General features: G+C 41.2%; 1 protein-coding gene across 5 annotated transcripts in view; it reads right to left on the reverse strand.

Annotated features, from left to right (window-relative positions):
* The window catches only part of THSD7B (thrombospondin type 1 domain containing 7B), a 282,914-nt gene that overhangs the window by 229,037 nt on the left and 31,297 nt on the right, over positions 1 to 22,580 (reverse strand). For all 5 annotated transcript variants that reach the window (XM_072342394.1, XM_072342396.1, XM_072342397.1 and 2 more), the window contains exons 2-3: positions 6,877 to 6,968; positions 4,980 to 5,153 (exon numbers count right to left, since the gene is read on the reverse strand). In XM_072342394.1, coding sequence (XP_072198495.1) covers positions 4,980 to 5,118 — 139 coding nt within the window. In that variant the 5' untranslated portion in view covers positions 5,119 to 5,153; positions 6,877 to 6,968. The remainder of the gene's footprint in view (positions 1 to 4,979; positions 5,154 to 6,876; positions 6,969 to 22,580) is intronic.

The raw sequence follows: 22,580 nt of genomic DNA on the forward strand, positions 1-22,580 counted from the left end.
ACAGCACGAACAACATTTTCCCAGTAAGGATACCATCACAGCAGCTGTGAAACAGTAGGTCGCCACTATTAGTGCAGATTTTTACAAGCATGGTATGCGGGCTCCTGCTCATCACTGGTGAAATCGCAGAACTAATAGTGGTAACTACGCCGAAAAACAGCATTGCTGTGCTCACTGTATCTGTCATGGCTTCCATGCAAACAAATAAGAGACATAACTTTCTGAGGGACCTCCGTACTTTGGCAAGCCTGGCAATCAGGAAGTTACCAGATGTGCTGTAAAAGCTTACATTTGAACCCAGCAAGCACAGTCGTCCATCTGGGTCGCTGCACAGTGCTCATCTCACAGAGCATCTACCACATTGCAGATATTCTCTAACAGTGTGAAGTGTTAAAATTAACAGATGTTTCGGTTTCAGTTTAATTCCTCCCTATCTCAATTTCTTAATTTGACTGACACTTCACACTTTCCATATTGCTTGCAATGTGCACTTTTCTAGAATTACAGAAGTGAGAGACTCCGCTGCTAAGCAGTGCCACCAGGAACACTTGGCTGGTGGTTGACTCCTTAGACTCCTTACAGATGGGCTTCTAGCGTGGGAGATCATCTGCAGGAGAGACCCAGCTCTTCTCAGGGACTCTGTCCAGTTCTCTGGCAAACACACCAGTATTTACTGCCTGAAGACACGGGGTCTGCAACAGTTCTGAAATGTGTCATCCACATAAATATTTATACCATCACTGCAAAGTTTACAGAGGAAGGCAATGAGATGCATCTCCATAGCTCCAAGACTAAATGGACTCAGCTTCTGACGAAATGCCAGGTGAGAACACCACTGAAATAAGGGTGGTGGGACATAGCAGAACACTATGCAATGAAATTTAGATGTGCATGGAAGGTAAAAATACAAATAAGAATAAGAATAAATCTAAATATTTAGCAATACGAAAATATTGCATTCCTCTTTAATGGAATACACCATTTGTCTTGAGGCCATCCTTAAAGCCTCCAAAATATCAGCGACAGAGATCAGCCAGAATATTACATTTTGCTCTAAGCAAAATTTGGCAAAACAACTTTATTTACAAAGTTTCGACTATCATCGACCTTAGAACATTTTGCACTTCTAATCAGAATTGCAATATGTCAGTGGGTGAAGCCTCACCTGAGATTTGATATAATTCTAAGCAAAACATTTAGAAAAGATCAGTTTGACAAACCAGCTCCAAGAGAATATGACTAATAGCAGGAGTCCAGAATGGCTCGGTATCTTTCATTTGCAAATACATTAGGAACAACTATCATAAGAAGGGTTACTTAGATTATAATTTATCTCAAGTACAAAGGTATAAACTAATCATGAATAAATGTAAGGGTAACATTAATAAAGCATATAATTTCAGGGCCATTTTTCCATTACCCCATTTATGGCAACAGGCTGACTAGCTTAAGAATTGAACCTGATATAATAATTGCTGCTGTTGAGATGACATGATTGTAATCTATAACCAAGGAGGATTGCTGCTGTCTTAAACTGCAGACAGCCAAGAACTTTAGAATCTTTCAAGATTTGGTTAAACTGAGACTGAATTTCCAATTCTTCCACTGGAAGAAAAGAAAAGCCATTTATTGCAGTGCTATCTTTTAATCTCTTTAAGATCCGCTGCCCTTTGAAGGTATGGACTCCCTTTAACATTTTGTGCATGTAGGTAAAAGTTTGTCTTTTAACATGCAAGGTCAAAGGCACTTCCAAACCAGCACTTGGCATTCTTGAAATTAAGATCTTGAGAAAGGGTATTTTATGGCAGCATTATCTGAGAACAGAGAACAAAAGATCCTTTTCATCTCAGCCCTAAGTGGCTCACCCACCTCCACCAAGTTCAAAGGCTCCTCCACATTAGAAGACCATTCTCCTAAAAGTTCATTTCATACCTTTCCCATTAAGGATTGCTTCAGAAGAAAGTCTAATGATCAAAACCCATTTGCCAGCCCTATTTTTAGAAGCACTTTCAAATACAGGTAATAACTCTCAACTGAAGAAAGTGTTTTGTGCTCACCTGGGGCAATACAGCGTGCAGCTCCCCACACCTATCTCCCAGAAGCCCACAAACACCAAAAGATTAATGGCTTCTTCCTCAGGTGAAATCTCTCTGCTATGATCAGTACAAACTCATTTCCCAGTCTGATGTCTCACTTTCAGTGCTCTCCCATTCATAACAGGGAGCATGTCCCTGCTGGGCTAAATCCCCATTGGAATTCATTCTACAGAGATAATTATTCATGGAGGAGTCACTGGGACATTTCTGGTTTCTAACAGTCCTCTTCCTCCTTCCATAGCACACAGAGTATTACTTCCATTTTTACCTTAATTAGAGAACTTTTTTCCTTAAAAATCTACACAGTATCATCCTGAGAAAGTATTTCAGGGGAAACAACACACGCACTGTAATTGGTGTGTAAGCTTATGGAGGAACTGAAGACATTGGTAGCAATAGCGAGCCTGCAAGCTGCCAACATGCGCTGCAAACATCTCCAGCAACAGTGTTATGAAATTCACGTGCACATCCGTATTTCATCCAGAGTTTCAATAACTGCAATGGTCTCCATTAGGACAAAGACACTTCATATGACATCGATTCTAGACTTTTTAGGACCAATTCAAGAGCTGAACAAAACTAACGTCGTGAAATATGCTAATTGCTAATTTGGTATCCCATTAAACAATATTAATTTACAAGGATTTAAATCCAATTAAGTTTTCTCAAGATTAGATCACTAAATCTGCTTTGTTAGTTAACAAGCATCAGAAAATTATTCACTATTTAAGGTAGTTGATTAATTTAATTGGTATCATCACTGCTTTCATGGCTGGCGGTCACAAAATCAAGAGCTGACAAGAAGTGTCTTGAGACCAAAAGACACGGTGTAGAAATATTTAGATATACTATTGTATCACCTTTGGAAACCGAAAGCTGAAAATAAATGGTTTTAAGACAGCTCACGAAGAAGAAAAACACACACAACCAAGTTCTGAAACTTTAAAATATTCTGAGCTGAGCTTTTGGTTTTGCTTTTCGTACGTGCAACAATTTCAATACAATTTCTTTCACCTATACCAAGACCATCAATCCCAGCATGAAAATGCATGAGTCTTCATTAGAGACAGCCAAGGATATAGGTAAAAAAAGAACTGGTTTATAAACTCCAGCACTAACACGACACCTTCCTCTTTCCTTTTCTTCTTTAATATAGTACACAGAAATTCGTATTCCTGGGGTGAAACCTTTCAGTAATGTGATCTCTACAGCATGTACAATAACTTGCCAAGCTTGCAAAAGACAACTCGAGATTTCAAAACAAAACAGTTCATCTCTTTTCCCCTTAGGGATTGCTCATTAGAACCTTTCATTAAAAAGAGACAGCAGCTGCAGGTTTGCATGCTATCAGAAAGGATCTGCTCAGTTTTGGCATTAAAATTACTCAGTTATATGTGGGCTGTGCTTTTATTTTTCTCCATTCTTAAAATATTGGGCGCACAAGCCCTCAAACTAGAGCATTATTTTTTACTATTATATGCACTACAGATCTCATTAGGCCAAGAACTTGACTGCCTAAATCACGGGGTTCTATTATTAGTGATATCCTGCTGTAACAGGCTTTGTTAACCTCTCTACTCTAGATCTGATCCATTAAAGTTATTCTCCTATCTTCCCAAAAGACTTCCTTGCAAACTTTTGAAAGAAAAATACATCTTTATGATTAACTCTACCTAAGGGGGGGGGAAAAGTACAGAAACACCATACTATACATGCCTAATATAAATGTGTATTTTCATTCTGAAGACATTACACACAAAGACGTTTTCTACCTCTAACCATTCACAATGACAGTACAGCCAAATACTGACAAGACTTAAGCCTTATAAACTTACTGTGAAGATGTCCAACATTTCTGCCTCATTCGGGGACCATGATAACCAACACAGCTTTCTTTAACCCTGGAACATTTACCACGAGCTCAGCATTGGATGAGCTCTCATCACGGGCTTTCAGAACACACTGTCCACTCAAACTTACTGCCATCGCCTGTTGGCACTTCTAACTACTGCTGCCTCAGTCTTTGAAGCACCAGTAACACTTTACTGTCAGCTGTAACCATCAGCTCAAATTAAACTTTTATGACTCACAGTGCACACCTGTAAATGCTGATGGTACAACACACTTCAGAAGTGAAGTAAAACTGCACTGAGGAGCCTAACTTGCCTTATGGAAACAACTAAGGCTTTCAAATTTTGTTCAGAAATCACATATACAACACAGAATTACAGAAAGATAGGTTATATTGTTGGTTATTTCCTCTTCATTCGACAGGCAAGACACTGGAAAAAAATTCTTCAAAAACACAGAATCACTTTGTACTCAACCACTATTTAATCGGTGGCCAGGAAAGCTTGCTTTGATCCAACCAGAAGCGCAGGAACTATCCCAGAATAATCACTTAATTATGCAGCTAATTCAACCTCTTTACTTATATAGAGCTTCAATTTAAAAAATGACAATTAAAAATCTTTCTCCAAAACAAAGGGGACAGTTACTTTTCCCATCAGGTTTAACCACTCTGTTGCTCAGTCATAAAGGGCCAAATCTCAGATGCATTACAGGCATTGGAGCCCCTGGCTCAGTTGTGCATTTCTGATGGATACTTTCTTTGACTAAACATCCACTGACTTCATTCCACTGAACATCTTTTGTTGCTTTCTCATGCTATAAAACAACATGCCATGCGTAGTATGATACAAATGCATTAAAGCCTATCTCTATTGCCTTTTCCCTATCACCTGATTGCAAATATCAGTGCATACACAAAGCTTTCCAAATGTCTCACATGCCATTTCTCACTGACACAAAACAGCATGGAGGAATGGGCACTCCATTCTCCAACTCAGTAAATGTCTAGTAACCAATACATCTCATTCCTACCTGTTTTCCAGACAAACTGGTGACCTCTCCTGGCTTCCAGATCAGCTGCTTGCAACATCAAGAAAACAAAAAAAATGAAAGACTTCCCCAGGCTCTGCCATGTCCAACAAGGAGAAACCCAGTTCTGTTGCAGAAGCATAATTCAGATAATTCAGTCTCTTGTCTTCTTCAGTCCTAAAATGAATAAGAAAAACAAAAAAAGAAGAAAAAAAAAAAAAAAAAAAAAAAGAAATTTCTAGATGTTCTTGAGAATTTAAGAAATCTGCCACTGCAAATAAATGGCAAAGAATCTGATAACAGTCTGATGCTACAGACTCCGTGTCCTACGTTTTAAGGTCACTGACAACTGCAACAACAGACCTGAAACCGGTTTTAGCTTCACATCATGTATTAAAACAAGAGACACAAAAGTAACATGCAAAACACAGCAGGAAAGGCAGGAGAGACATTGCTTATGACTACCTGGTGGAGCAGCCTGGAAGAGAAAAACTGACATTACTGAGGCATTTCTCCACAATTTGGGCCTTGCATTTGTGACCCTGACCTCTGCGTTCCAGAGCAACATCTAAATACACTGGACTCTCTGATGAAGCTCTTCATCACTTCAGAGAAATGGAAGAGCCACACTGTGACTCAGACAGGAATGAACCAAATCCTGCAGCTGTAGTGATTTCATATGGTATAATTCATTAAAATAATCACTGTACAACATCAGAAGCAAGGAATAATGTCTCTGGCAGAGTCTCTGGATCTCATACAAAGCAAGAGCCCAACTTCTAAATGCTTGCTTCAGTGACTATCCAAATTGCTTACGAAAACTGGAAAAGCTCTAAAGCATGCGAGAATAAGAAAGGCACACAAATCCCACACCGTCTGATTCAACATCCAACTTTTCTCTCAAGCCACAAGAAAACCAACTATGCACTTATTTAGTCAGATTATTTTGTTTTGCATGACTCTAGAGGTATTCTGGATTAACCACTTTCCAATGGGAATAGTTCTGACACCCCCCAAGAAATGCTGGCACATGGTACACACCACACTAAACAAGACCAAGTTTCTTATGTAAACTTACATTCATTTTTTCCTCATGTAACACTTTTTTGTATTTATACCATGTTTAAATTCCTAATATATTTTTACTTGTAATTGATTTATCCCATTTTTACAGGTAGAAATGTCACATCTATATTGAAGGAAGCAGAGAGATAACACCTGTCTTCAAGATTGGTCTTCACTGCCATAATCTTGGTGATTTCATTAAAATTATCGGTTATTAGAAGTTTAGTCCAGAAAATTCCATTACATTTCTAACCTTTTGAAAAGCAACATTGTCATAATGCATAATACACAGCATTGTTCTTGATAAGAAACTGAAGATAAACCCAAAAATAGTACATTCTGAATAGACTGTCATTTCAAGCTGCATTTAAATTACTTTGAAACAGTCTCTATCACGATAAATTCATGCAATTAAATATAATCAGATATTGACTAACTACAGGCAAGGATACAATGTTCTGTTATCTGGTTTAGTTCATTCCTACATTTCAGAGAAACAGCAAACAATAAGGCCATCAAGCTGACCAAATACATGAATTCAGGCGTTACCAGGCTTAGTGCTTTTCTAATGTGTTCTATATTAATTCAGCATTTCACACTGGATTCAGAACGCAACCCACAGAGTCCCAACACAGACCACAGGCGGCCTCGTGCAAAGCCCAAGTGAAACCCAGAAACCTTGAGAATCCTTCAGAACTGAGATGCAGAAGACTCACTCCTCACCAAAACGACATTACCCCGGTGCCAACACAGCAGAGAAGCCCTAGGAAGTGAGAAAGGAGCCCCCACATATTCTACAGTTAATTTTTTTTGCTCATCCAAGATGGGTGCTCACCTCACACAGAAGAGCTGAGGAGGAGCAGCTCCCCCAGTGCCGTCAGCATTGCAGTCACCATGTACGGCGGTCAGAACACAGTCACCGACCTTCTGTCAAGGGAAAGACAAGGAGTAAGTGACACCGGCTCCAACACAGTTCACACCCAAAAATGCAATACAAGCAAAGAAATTATTCAGATACTCAGATTTAAGTACTGGACCAGAGCCAGCCCCCAGCCCTGTGCAGACCATGCTCGTCTGAATTTGCTGGGCAGAGCTCCAGCTGCTGAAGAACGCAGTAAAAGCAGTGTGTCCTGAACAGGTCAGGGCAACAAATGGGCAGGTGGGAAGAAACTTCCCCCAACAGCTGACAACGATGCTGAGGTTTTTAAACGAAGTACAAGGAGTGCTAATCAGCTGCTTTCTAAACACACCGTCATCTTCTCAGCATTCAAAGGGACAGTAAGCCCCAGTAAATCCCTGAGAGCAGCAGACTCCTGCCCAAAACAAGGGGTTTCACATATGTTCATTCTCCGAGCAAGCCTACAAAGATAACTGGCTGCTGCTCCCCATGGAGCAAGAACAGAGATGACATTAAGTCTGAAAAAAAACCAGAAATAAATTAGACACCGCGAGACTGATTCTAATCTCTCCTACCCCAGCAGGGCTGAGCGGAGCCCACTGATTTACACCACAGTAAGCACAATGAAGATTTTCTGCATAGCTAGGTTCACATAACACAATTTGGAACAGTGGCTGCTCTGTCCTGATATGATAAAAAAATATTGCACAGGCAACATATGCTATCTACAGAGACATGAATAAGTTACATTACGAAGGCCACCAAGACTTTGCATCAAATTTAGTCACAGTATATCTCAGCTCCCACATGTGTCAGTATGGGCAGCTTAAACTGGCAAATATAGATGGGGAAAAAAATACTGGAAAGGGGAAAAAACCTGAAACTTACATTTTTAAAACTGACTTTTGAATCTCCTCGAGATTAAATTCATGCAGCTGCTTTAATGAGTTTGAGATGTGTTTCACTGAGAAACACACAGTGCTTCTCCAAAGCTGGTTACCTAGGTGTATTAGCACCCTAGCACTCTGGCCAAGAGACTGCGCTAATAGACTCTCATGAAACTAAATAATGAGCTATTGCTTCTGTGTGTTTGGAAGGTTAAACGCAATCATCCCTTTCGTTTTGTTTGGTTTGTATGGAATCATGCTCAGAAAACAAAAAACCAAACCGATGAAGTACATTAGGTGTAATGGATGGAAGGGAGCACTAGAGACCATCTAGTCAGCCCCCCTAGTAAAGCTGGTTCCCACAGCAGGTCACACAGGCAGACACCCAGACAGCTCTTAGATACCTCCCAAAGAGACTCCACACCTCTCTGGGCAGCCTCTTACACATCAGTGAAGTATCCTGGCCTGATCCCTGCTAATCTGGGGATGGAAGGAAGCTCTGCTGCTGTTCCTGTTTCCCAGCCACAGTCAGACAGCCACCAGCTCTCGAGGAGTGTTTGGAGGGAAATGACTCCAAGTCAGACTGCTGTCCCCATTCCTACTCCCCATCCGCACACACTGTGCTGTGGAGCAGGGAGCAGCTGTGATCCTGCAGCTTCCACAGGACAGATGTTTCTCCACACACCCTGCAGCATTTCACTGGTTCAGGAAAATGCAGTCTGGCAATGCTCTAATGTGGACTTATGTAGTATTTCTAACTCAATTTAGAAAACGATCAACCCGAACTGATCCAAACCAAAGATGCGATTTCAGCCTTGTCATACACCAATTAGACTCCCCATGTTCACTGGGAGCCGTGACCTTCCCCCACCACAGGTAAACCTGACCTACTTATATCTGTCTGGGATGGAAATGCTTACATGGACACCCGGGTGGCACTCTCCATTTAAAATATATGATGCAATTAGAATCATCCCAAACACTAAGCAGCAGCAGCAACAACAACAGCAGAAACTGCAGCCCTTCTAGCTGGCTATAAATCATTTAGTAGATGTCTAGCACAAAGATAAGCATCATTAATCATGCATAAATTTTCTTAACGTCAACGTAAGCAGTAATTACATAACCATCTTCCTAGCATGCACAGCACAAACCCACTCCTTGTGATACCCCTAGGTAACATGGACGTTTCCAATGTACTCTGTGTCTTCAGATACCAGTGAAATCTGCCCCGCTTTGTAGGAAAACTGTTATCCATAAAGCTAACTCTGCTCTCTCCCAAACTAACAGAAAGCCGGGTCTGCAGCAGCAAAGGCAGAGCAGCAGTCCTATTTAATGAAGCACTGGCACACGTTGCCCAGAGAGATGGTGGATGCCCTGTCCATGGAGACACTCAAGGTCAGGCTGGATGTGGCTGTGAGCACCTGACAGAGCTGTGAGTGTCTCTATTCATAGCAGAGAGTTTGGACCAGACAGCCTTTAAAAGTCCCAGCTCAAATGATTCCATGATTGCTGGACAGATGCTGCCAGGCTGATGCTACTGAGTCCAACAAAATGAAAACTCCTGCACAGATGCACACAAAGCAGGAACAGATGTTAAGGCACAAACGCACACGTGCTTATGAGACAAGTGTAGGTGCATGTTCCGCAATTTATTTATTTTTCTAAATGATGAACAGTTACACAAAGTTGCCTTTGTTTCCCCCTTGAAGACAAGCATTATGCAACTTTGCATATATGGGAAGAGTCGCTTGATTTGCTGCACTTCTCCTTCTTCATCTACAAACCCCAGTTAAGAACATTTTGTCTTATCTTAGGACGACGTCAGACAACCCTGGATAAAGACACACAGTATAAATGAGCTAAGCGTTTATCCAATGCAATCACTCAACATCCAACAGGAATCAAAATATTAAACCTCATAATTTTTTGGTAGTTTGCTTCAGTAGCTGTAGGGTTGAATAATGCCTGAAATAACACCCAATGCTAACACAGCAGCACATGGAAAACAACCACAAAGCAAGCAGCAGACAAGCTGAGGAGCCTCCTCCTGCCCCAGGCAGCCTCGTGGTCCAGCCAGTCCCTGGGACAACTTTTCTTAACATCTAATTATGAAAACCTTTGTAGGTAGGCACCATCCTTATAAGCTGTATTCAGCAGTCCAGGTACTTTAATCACCTCTTAAGTCAAATTGCACTAATCTTAATTATTTCATCTTTTTTCTTCTATTCATTCAGATTTGTTTCTTGTCTCAAAGCTAGAAAAGATCCTGGGGATTGAAAGCAAGGATATGAAATGACCATTCTGCCAATGAATTGCTTCCTATCTTGCATTGATTTGTTGGGGGGTAAAACCTAGAAACCCTGAGTTTTCCTGCTTTAGCTTTTATCTATCCCAAAAACACAATAAAAGCAGGTTTGAATTTAGAAGTTTAATTATAAACTTAGCCAAGTGGATTATAATGAAAAATGTTCCAGCAAGGGAGCTCAAACTGATGCATTATGACTACATTAAAGAAAACACCAGAGAATAGACTTTCCATCAGTAGAATGACTTTAATTAAAACACTGATAGAGCAGAACTGTGCTGTGAAATGGCACTTGTGTTGCATCTCGTTCAGGCTAAGTGCTCCCAGCCTACTCTATGGAAACTTATTCAACTTTTCAGTACCAAAATGTATATATGACTTCAGTTTGCTGGGGAACTCAGTTCAGAAGGCCAGTTCCGCGCAGCTGACAAAGCTGGCTTTGCTCTTCCCCAAGCATGGAATCATTTGCATTGGAAGGGACCTCTAAAGGTGGTCCAGTCCAACTCCTGTGTACTGAGCAGGGCCACAGCTAGACCAGGTTGTTCAAAGCCTGGTCCTGCCTGACACTGAACGTACCCAGGAATGGGGCATCCACCATCCATGCATCCAGTGTGCACAGCCTGCATTGTTTTCAGTGCTAAGGATGTGAAGCTTCACCAGGTGCCCAGACATGTCCAGCAGTACCCTGACATTTCCTTCCCCAGAAACCAGTCACCACAAGACCCAACAAGTGTTCAAATGCGAGCCAATGGTATTTAACCACTCAGTGGTATTTAACTGCCACAGACCTTTTGGTGCTCTGCTCATCCTGTCTTAGAGCTCAAAGTACACACATTTACCTTCACAAATGTTCTTCAAAATATTATCATACTCCTCACAGCAGGAACAAGCACAGAGCAATTAAGATCAAAATGCTCAGGACTGTCAATAGGTTTCTCTTGTGAACTCAGGCATTGATTTCTTTCTGAGAAGCAGAACACAGAAAGTGCCCAATAACTTTTCAGCAACCTTTTCACGCTGCTTGTGCACTGTCACATATTTAACCAAATAACAAGAGCAGCTGCAGGAAGTCAAAGCAAACTTCTGCAAAGGCACAGAACCTGCCCCTGACAAGCAGCTGATGCCAAACGCCCAGGGTGCAAAGGAACAGAGCGTGCACAAATAACACTTCTTGCTGTACGTGCCCCGTCACCAGCAATTTGCTGCTTCCACACCTCCCGAGTCAGCTCAAGGAGATCTTTGCATCTGACAGCCCTCAGCGGACACTTCTCCTACAAACATATGGCACCAGCCCCAAACCTACAGAAGCTTTTAGCACCTACACGTGGATGGCTGCTCAACGCAAGCCTGCAGCCAGCACAGCACAACACAGGAACAGCAAAACCTGAGAGCTTCCAAGGAATACAAGTTGCTTTTCGTTTATTTTCCATTGGTTAGAGAAAAGTTTGAGTCCACTGTCAATATGCTGTTGTGCAGCGGCTTTCATCATTGGCAGCAGATGAACCAGAGGTTCATTCAAACTCGGCTCTATCAAAGTACTGCAGTCACAGTTGCACAGATCGTGGATTACTGTTAAATTGCAATTAGGCAGACAAAGGCAAAGGCAGCTGGCACTGCTTCCAATACCAGTTCAGTAAATGCAAGTTGTTGTTCAAAGAGGATTATTCTCATTTCATCGGCTAAACGCTGCATATAATGCACATTCAGCAATATAATACCTTTTGAAAAGTAGTATTTGAAATTATTTTCCTTTAACAGACAAGCCTGAAAAACAGACTCAGCAGAGCAAGCTCTCTACTTTAGCAGCATGATCGTTCCCACTGGAAACAACAGAAAGCTTCAAAGTCACCAATTACAATGCAGCAGTTTAAAAATCAAGGGGGGGAAGAAAAAAAAGCACCTCATAACCTCTGCTGTAGGAACAACAGCAAATTTCCCCAGCACTTCCACTCAAGTGCCTTCAGTTCACAGAAATTAAATTGCTTTACTGCAGCGATTTCCTTTTACGTTCTGATATTACTTTATATTATTTGACATTAATAGGGTATCGCAGGTTGGAGGTCAGGGATTTTTTTTTTCCTCTCCTTATTGGAATGTGGCCACAACGCAGGGTTTATCAGCCTTCAACACAAGGTCAGAACAGCACAAGCGAGCAGCACAGAGCAGGATGGGGACAGCAGCTCCCTCCTGGCTACAGGATGGTCATTTGTGTGCTGGCATTTCAGGCAGCAGGCAGAGCACACGCACCCCTAAATGCCTGACAAAACAAATTAACTAAACATAGGCAGGAAAATATCACTATTTTACTTTGGTTCTCAGTTCTGGAGAGAATATGTCGAGGTTCAAAACTGAATCCCATGTATTAGTGATGGCTAGCAAAGAAGAGCACACTGTTGGTCAGGGCTATTTGGGTACATAGGCAGTGGGCAAGTTCAGTGCCTCTTGTATGCATGACATTTTTCTTCTGTTGTGCTTCCATTAAGAACAATGTCTTTTCTACAACATTTATGTTTCCATATAACCAGTCATCACCATTTAGCTGTTGAAACACCTTGTTATAGTTTTACATGCAAATAAGCTTATTTGTACAGAGACGCACATCCATAAGATAAAACCCATTTCAAAATCTTACTACCAAAGTGCAGAAACAAACATTTATCCCAACACATCTTCAGCTATCAGCTGTTTATTTCAATGCACTTAAGTATGAACTTATAAGAATGAGAAAGCAGAGCACAGTGCACGCCCTGCAACACTTCCAAACCCTGTTAGGGCCGAGCAGCCATTGCTGATCAATACAGAAGGAGTGGTTCTCCATTCCCTACCAGGCATTTCCACCCAAGTGCTGTGATGAGATCTCCCACAGTCAAGGCTTCGTTATTTCTACTGGAAAAATAAAACTCATTGTGCTGTCGAGCCTTGTGTAAGAATACGCACTTCAAATAGTTACAGCTACAGTTGTCAATGAGCTCAAAGATGATGGGTGATGCTTGGCTATTGATTACTTCATTTTCCTCCCCTCTGTACTTGGCAACAGATTTCCCATTCATTAGTGACAACTGGTCCACAAACATCATGTTACATAAAGAGGTTATGAAAACAAAACCATACATAGTGATGCCAGCATGCACACAGTGCACTATGAAACCAACCAGCTTTCGTAACAGCCCTGCAGACTTCCTCCTACACGTTAAGAGTAACACAGTGTAATTTGTGGCTTGTAATAAAAAGTGGTGGTTGTTTACATGTAGGTTTTCTGAACTGTGCAAGCTGCTGCTTGCAGCCAACTGCCTCGTGCCACTGTGCATCTCCAGAAAGGGCTATGCAGACCTTGTCCCCCCAAGAGCAATGGCAGGACCCAGGAAAAAAGGAGCCCGTGCCAAAGATGCATCACACCACATCACCTCCCTCTGGAGCAGAAGAAATGCCAGATCTGTGCTGTAGCTCAAAATGGACATTAGGACGCATGCCTCGAACTCAGTCATTTCCACACACTTTGAAAGCCTCAGAATCAGATGTAGGAATACGTTTCTCATCCCAAAGTCATTAATAACATCTGCACATTTCACCCTAAGATTAATTTTGCACAACAACAACAACAACAATATATTGAAATGCTGTAAAGTGCAGTTAGAACAGTAATGCCATCCTTCAGATAAATTGGGGTAATCAATTAAGTAAAACCAGGTATCTGTTAAAAACTTTGTTAACATTTCATTCCCATTGTTTTCCCTTGTAGCTGGTTAGTCACTCACTGTATTTTATCATGTAGGAAACTCCATTCTCTTTAAGGTGAAAAATATACTTGTCCTGAACACAATTGAATATGATTCACACGGGGTCCCTGACACTATCACAGCTTTGATATGAAAAAATAATCATCCTGACATCAACTGATAAAAGCCCTTCGCATAATATTATTTAAGCAAGGTCAATTGCTCGTGCCAGTTGTTTCTACCAGAGTTCACGTTACATCACTGGTCCCATCATCCTGACCTTCCCTGCTGTCACCCCCATTACAGTTCAATTAACAGAGGAGTCCTGCAGTGGCTTGATGAGCAGCTGCTGCATCTACCTGGCAGTAATTCAATAAGGATACGCCATAGGAGGAGATAATGAGAAGTCAGCCCAGTTGTTCTGTCTCCCCTTAGGAGAGCAGATGAGTTTGGTTTATGGGAAAGAGTGTGACCTACGAAAATTATCCACTAATTTCATATTTCAAAGTCTCAATGTGATAAAGCGTCCGCTGGCTTCTCTAACTGCACAGTCCACAAGTGTTCAGCTCGTGATTAACATCCCTTCCCACATTAAAAGAATACACCTTGTAAAAATTTTTCTCTGTGTTTTGCTAGAGCAATCCTGCTCATGCATTCAAGCACCTGAGCATAGCATTTCCTCCTCACTTCTTCCCTTCATTTCCTTCTCTACCTTCCTTGTAGATTCACTCCTTGACTCTCTCTTATTCCTCTGTTGGTTTAGAACCACCTACTCCAAGAAGAAGGAAAAAATCATCACTAACCCCAACACAGCCATCTGCCACCTCCTCCTCCTCACATCAGTGAGAGCCACTGGTGGAGTATTTGGAGGATCTGCACTGTGTCCTACAGAGCTCTCTCTTTTTCACACTAAGTGCTATGGATCAAACAGCGCTGGAAACTTCTCTGCCTCCACCTGAGGTTTCCGATTTCTTCCATTCATCCCATTTCTCTTCTTCCAAGTACTAAATCCAAGAACATTTTTTCCTCTATACCACTTCCACTGATGTTCAAATTCTGACCATCTCCTCTTCACCCCCATTACCTTTGGCTCACTCCTTCTAACCCCCACATTTATTGTCATCAAATTCAACTTCTCGGATGAAGGCTTATATTGCTTTTGACTGCAGGGTTATCATTCAGCGATCTCAAATCCTACTTCAGTGACCTTATTCACTGAAACAGGTACTTCCAACTTTATTTCAAAAGAAGCTTTCTATTTTATGTCCTCTTAATGTCATTCAGGTGGAGATTTACTGAAGAAGATGGGCACGAGGTTAAGAAAGAAGACATCTTTCCTCCCTTAGTTCTGCTAATGTGGTTAGTGAACCGTGATGAATTTATGTGGTTACTATACCTCTTGTATCTCCACATCCTTGGCCTCATTTCTCCAGACATGAGCTTCACTTGATGCCCATCCTTCCCATCATAGCCATCCACACCATGCTACTTGCTGACTGTTCACCTGCTCCAACCACTGAGTAACACCCTTAAGTCTGCTCATTCCCTGCCCACTGGAGGACTAATTCAGCTAACCCAGCTGGCAGCTCCCTACTTACCTCTGCAGGTCTCTAGCTTAGCCCCCTGCTGAAAGCAGGATCAGGCAAGATGATGCAGCTATGGATCACACAAGCTATTCCATACCAGCCTCAATGATTTTGTTTCTGCTTCCCACCACAGGGCTTAGACTGCCAAGCTTGTGCCAACTGACATCAGATCTCAACTTGTACTTCAGCTCCTGCAAATCCTACAAACCTGGCAGCTTTCCTCCATTACAGAATAATTCTCTTCTCTTTAATCAGCTCTGCCATCTCCTTCTGACCTTCAGCTTAATCACCTGCTGCACATCTACTCCTGGCTGCCTTTTTCTCAGTGCCCAAACTCTTTCTTACCCTCTGCCCCTAATTCCTTCCCACGCTAAATTAGTTGATTTCTTCTGAAAGATAATGGATGTAATTTTATGACACTTGCCACCTCCTCTCAGCTTGGTTTCTCACCCCATTACAATGTTTTGTTCCTTCTCCTAATGAGGCCTTTGCTCACTTGCATCTCCCCTCTCCTATGTTCTGATCCCCTGGGGTCATTTTCCATGCCTCCCACATTTTCTCCTTCATTGTTTTCTGCTTCCTCCCCCTTTCTGGACAAGCTTATGAAGGAAACAGCACAGACACGCTACATTATATCCAACACAGTACGCCATACCAGTTTTAGAGATGGAAATAATTAGAATGCAAAGGAAAAAAAAGCTAAAATTAGGGTTGCCTTGCATGAATTCAATATGATAGTCACGTTTACTTTTAATTTCACCATATTACTAAAGTCTGTAATAAATGTCATTTAATATCTTTGACTTCTTTTGCCTTTTTCTATTGGTGACGCTTGCTTGCTTTCAACTTTTAAAGCCTTCCTCACACTTCTCTCCAAAACAAGCAGGCAGTCCTCATAGACACCAACAACTGTGATTTAAAAAGTTAGGCACTTCATTCCTACGTATTTAATGGTACAAATAACTATTATTTTTTTAATCTAACTATACTCAAGTTAATAAACACACTCCAGGTTAGATTCTATTTCACTAAAACAAAACACAATAGAGAGGAAGTACACAACAAACGCTGCACCAAATCATTTAGGGATGTTCCCTGGCTAGTTTTGTTTCAAAGCTCTGTTGCATTATTAATAGGAAAGTAAAAGGTATCTATTCAGACGTATTGGGCACAACTCTAAGCTGCCTGCAAGGAATGTAAAACACTGCTTCAGGGAAAGGACAAGAGAACAGCTCAAGGTGCCAGACCTGGCTAACAGGTGTATTTTAAGAACACAACAGGAGGGTGCCCAACATTTTGAGTTCCAATTGCCAAGCCTTGACTTGCGTTTTCACCAATAGATGTTGTGGTGATTAATGTGTGATAAAGCATCTCTTTGGTTTGAAAAAGAAATCAGAAATGTGTTTTCCTTCCTAGTCAATATAAACTTATCAGAATGAATTAACTTGCAAAAGTCTGACATTTCTCCCTATATACTGCACACCTCCAAATGAGGCGGATAAATGAATGAGCCGACTAAAGCATAAAAGCTTCCCTACAATTCTTCTCACACCGACAGAAGTTTACTTTGGTATTTTCTGTGTGTTTCAGAATTTAAACCAAAATTGAGTCAACCTTTATATTCACACAGATTACCAGCGTCCTCAATGAAACGGTGCACTTTAAATTACATAAAATCTCCCTTGCTGATAGATTCCCAAGTCTCATATTCTTGCCTGCTGAAAATACATACACTGCTATAAACACTCCCAATATTAAAATCTGCATTCATTCTCAGACTTGTCTTCCCCGTGGTTTGAACTACTATACTGTCCTTTAGCATTTTCTTCCATCAGCGAGATGGGAATCTGAACGAAATACATGACTCGACAGTAGCAGCAATCCAATACATCTGATTACTTCTGCCCTTTAAATTGTAATTTTATGCCAGATTTGTGTAAATACACTGCAAGTCCCAGGCATTTCTTGAAAAATTGGTCTACCAAACAATATTCAGCAGAGGCAGCAGAAGAGCAGGGTCATAATTTTGTCTTTATATTTTTTTTCCTCATGTGGTAAAACTAGCAGGGAACTGGGTTACTACTAGACTCAGAACTCCATTTACTATGTAATTTTTCTTCAGTACATGAGTCTCTTTAACAGACCGCAATTGCTTTGAGTTACACAAAAAGACTGATCTGTATAAAGTGGAAAATGTCCTCCATTCTACTTGAAGATTGGGATTCTGTCAAGGCAGCAATTGTTTCATGGGCACAGCCCATAACGAGGTAGAGGACAAAACTAGAGAAAGCCTTATTCTGGGGGAAGAATTTTCTCTGGCTTGCAGATAAACATGCATTTTCAAATATCAATTTGCTTAAAATGACAGGCTCTGCCTTCCTGTTATCGCCCCTTCTAGATACAATTAACAGTGGGTTGGACTCTGTGTTAATGAATGCTGAAAGCAACTTGGAATTCCCTCATCAAGGACCTCTGTATACTGCAATTCAGCAAAACAAAGACAATCTCCTAACCACGCCTAAGAGCTCAACTAAACAATGATTTTAATGTAATCCTATTTAGTAGCTCTCATGTCTTCTGTTCTGATGCCAGTGGTACTCGTGTCCTAAAACAAGCAAGCACAAAGAAAGAGGTAGACTGGATATGAACAGCACGAGAACAATACAGCTTCTCTTCCCATGAAGATCATTTGAAGGAAAAGAAGAAACAAAGAAAAAAACCACCCTAAGCCCAGAAGCAAATAAACAGCTTATAGCAGAACATAAAACTTGGTTTGGTTTTCCTGGACCTCCATCCACTCAGACAAACATGATACAGACTGCAAACAGAAAGAAGACTGAGTTCTCCAATCTTATTTCTTACCAATGAGTTCCAAGCCACTTTCTAAAGTTTGCCCGCTTCCAACTGCAATCCTTACTTAAGGTTAATTACCTTGATGATCATTACAATCAACCATTTTTGTAACAAGCATTCAAAAAATATATTTAAGAAAGACCAAAGCATTACATACACTGACTGAGCTTTGAAGTGGTATTTAAAGTTATCATCAAGATCCATCCCAAAGGAATGATGCTCACTGATAAAAACCTACTCACATATAAATTAGCCATTGTAATAAACGACTGTGGAAGTAGGTGTAAATGGATTATGTTGTACTTAATTCTTCCTTTATTTTAATCCCAAACTCTCCAAACCGCAAGACATGAAGGTACAGACATGAAGATGAGCAAAACGCTGTTTGAGACACACAGCATGTAAAAATAGTGTTCCACTATACTTCTATATGCTGCAAGCAGTGATGAAAATTACCTATATAAGTCTATACCTAGTAGATGTTTTCAACAGCATCTAAGACTTGAGAATCAATTGCAAATTTACATTTTAGAATAGCTAATAAGAACTGACACCAGAAAACTAACACAGTATGCAACATTTAGCAGGAAAACACAGCCGTGTGTTTTCTCACACAAAACAGATAGAGGTAATACCACAAACTACTTATTTTTAGTCTTCTGGAATGTATTCAAGAAGAGCTTAAAAAAGCGCTTTAAGAACGTCTCCTAGGGGTTCTGTTAGGGATGTAAGGCAATGCCACATCCGACTGATGTAGCTGGTGCTGGGGCACCAATGGCACCCACACACACGATTCATCCTTCAGACAGAGCACTGTGATGTGCACACATCTGCAGCAGATAAAACGCTTTGTTGAAGTAGCAGCACATAACCTACCTTCAGATGAACATGCTGCAAGTACAGACAGAAAAGGCAGGTTCATAACTGCACTGAATCATACAGGAAAAGCATGAGGCTCCTTTGCCAAGACCACCTTAGGAGATCACCTTGCCTAGGCCACAAGGACCCTCCAAACTCTAATCTCTGCTGTCAGCACTTGCTGAAGTACCTGACAGCATTCCAACACAGGACAGCCATTAGATCCCATAGAAGGGGTGTCTGCCAGGAGCAAGGACCCGATGACACACGCCTCAGAGAGACCAAGCTGGAGTCAGTGGGGCAGTTGGAGCCAACAGCTGACTAAGGTATCTTTCTCTTGCCAGGACTAAGATTAACACACTGGGAAAAAGCATTTAAGCCATGAGTGAACATTACAGAAACACTTCTACTAAGGAAAAAGAAAGAAAGGAGTTTGACTATTTCTGGCTTAGGCCAATTAGTACCAGCAATTTGCACAACGCTCCTAAGAAATGATTGCTTCTCTTCACAAAACTTGCACCAGCATCAGAACTAGCCTGAGACAGTCTAATTCTAATAGCAATTTGCCTTCCAGGTAATCCAAAGCAGCAGTTACTTCTCTAAACAATCCTCACTGCAAACTGGCACATTGGGAAAGGCTACGAGACCCCAAATTACTGCACAGCCACAAAGAAGGTGAAGGTGAGATGAAATGTGTGCAGAGACCCGCCACAACAAAAGAAGACAATCAATTATTTAAAGAAAGTGCCTATCCATGAAGCTCGCCATGGAGAGACTATGTAATAGGGAATCACATCCAATTAGGGACAGAAAGCCCCTAGTTAAACAAGAAGGGGAAAGAATAATTAGAAGCTGCTGAAGTGGTGCCTCAGGCTACGAGAAGTACCTGTTTCAGTAAGACAACAGAAGAGCCGCTGTGTCCTAACACAGCCCTGGTCCCTGCAGGGTACAGCAACAGAGCCCACCCTACATGCCAGAAGCTGCAAGATCCCCCCAGCTGCAGACAAGGGAATAGCCCTAGAGCAGGGGCCAGGTCTCCAACCTTCCTGCCTATCTCAAAAGGAAACCCCAGGAGTCCTCTCAAGCACCAGGTGAACAGCGATTTAACAGCTCCAGCAAATGCACTGGACATGCATCTGCTTAATTATTTCTTAGTGTCCAAATGTATGCTATGCTGACCACGTGTGCTCCACCACTCAACAGTGCACTTGAACGTTACTAGAGACTTGCACACAACACCCAAAGGTTTCAGTGGTATTTCAATGGATGCTTCACACACACCAAACACTGGAACACCAGATGAACAGTCTGCTATTCTGTTTTTTTTCTCTTTACATATTTGTTGTATTAAATTGCATTGTTTGTTAATGTAAAACAGCTTGTAGAAGGAAATAAGAGTACCAATCTTCCCTTTCTTCCCTTCCCACAAGCTGCCAGCTTTCACTCTCACATACCTTTTCTGGAGATGCTCTCAGCTAAAAATAAATGTATCGTTCTGTGAGCACTGATTCATCAGGAATGAACAGTACAGCAAGATAATTCCTTTCTGCTTCCACACAGACACTTCCATGCAGGGCGCTGTGCTGGAGCACACCTACCAAGCCTGTACCTTCATATCATCCCAACCACCCCACCAGAAGCTGTTTAATGCGTTTCCCTTTCAATACAGAGATGTTTCTGTAAATCCACACTCTCCATTTGTCTTACTAACCTCTGAGCACATTAATAGATAATTGTTTTCCTGCAAGCTCTTCAAATTTATCCTCTAATAAAGACCAGCATTAAAGCAGGCCAAGCAACCCTCCTGAAGTACCTGCTGTAACTTCTACTTCACCTATGCTATTTTAAATACAGACACGATGCTTATTCGAAAGCGTCAAGAGTCAAAAGGCACATTTTAAATAAGTTCTTCCTGTAGCAAACCATCATTTAGAGCATCGATTTATAAATCAAACTACCAGATGGAAATACACAAAAAGAGGCTGGCGAGGACACAGTCCAAAAATAAATAAATAAACAGGTAACTGTAAAACAAATCACTGTAACCTCACTCAGCAGTACTGCCAGATGTGAGCCGTGATTTCAGGTGCTCCTTTCAGAACAGCATAAATGGGTCAGGATTGCAGAAAGCCGGGGATGAGAGCCTCCAAAAACCAGCCTCTCTCGCACTGGTGGCTGAGAGAAATGAAAAAGGAATGTACCCAAAATTATTCACGTCCCATATACTATTGCAAATTCTCTTCCAATTGCCTAAGGGGGCTAAAATAGCAGCCTGTGCACAATAAGTGTCCATCAGGCTTGCTGCAATTTCCAGACATATTGAAAATAAAAAGGCTACATACATATATATGTATATATATAATCCTGACACGTCAATGTTATTTGGGGATTAAAATTGACCTTGTAAGTATCTTAATAAAAGCTATTATGCTGCACTGTAGAATAATGGAAATATTAAGATAGATTAAAAATGTTAAAGACAGCTCATGTAAGGAGCTAAGCCTCTGTAAAGAAGCAGATTCCTTCTGAATGGATCAGTTCTGGAAGCTGTATCTGAGGAGGTAACGTTAGTGCACAGAATGCATAAGAAATTCCATCTAGATCATAGAATGGCATGGGTTGAAAAGGTCCACAATGCTCACCCAGTTCCAACCCCCTGCTATGTGGCAGGATCGCCAACCACCAGACCAGGCTGCCTAGAGCCACATCCAGCCTGGCCCTGAATGCCTCCAGGGAGATCAACTCTGACTCTTATACTTCTTAATTAGTAAAGTATATCTCAATTTTGCATGATAAAATTTTCACTTTCTTTAAAAAAAAGAAAAAGCACGAGACTAAAAACTCTCCCTAAATCTTCACCTGAAATACATGGAGTGCTTAACAAACGCTGCATGAGGGAAAGTTACCTCATTTGATATGAGCTACCGCAGTACCAGACCTGATCCTGTTGGCACTGAACTCAAACAAAACTTGTTTGTAATTTAATGCACGTCAAACACAAATTACTTGGTTAACACTCTTTTTACTTCATTTCCAGAAGGAAAACCACATTCCTGGATTAAGTCCCAGAACATTTAATACATGCAGATAAGCAGTCCTATACATAAAATGCGCTCATTAATGTACTTATTAACTGCGCTCATCAGTAACGTTTCATCTACCATAGCCTCTTAGAAATACCACAGGAAAGAAAAAAATAAATTCATATTTTGAACCAAAGTGAAAAGAAGAAAAAAAAAAATCCAACAGAAAACCCTCAAAACTCGAAGTGCAATTTGCTTCTGATATAACTTAAGAATATCAGGGGAATGAAAGGCTTTCCAGAGTAACACAGCTGCAAAGAGCAGTGGGCAGACACACACAAACCAAACTGCATGATGGGGACCCTAAATTTGGGCCTGTCCAAAGCTGCACTTAGTCAGCTTGCACGTGC

This window comes from Excalfactoria chinensis, chromosome 7 (genome assembly GCF_039878825.1).
Source record: "Excalfactoria chinensis isolate bCotChi1 chromosome 7, bCotChi1.hap2, whole genome shotgun sequence".
NCBI classification, from domain to species: domain Eukaryota; kingdom Metazoa; phylum Chordata; class Aves; order Galliformes; family Phasianidae; genus Excalfactoria; species Excalfactoria chinensis.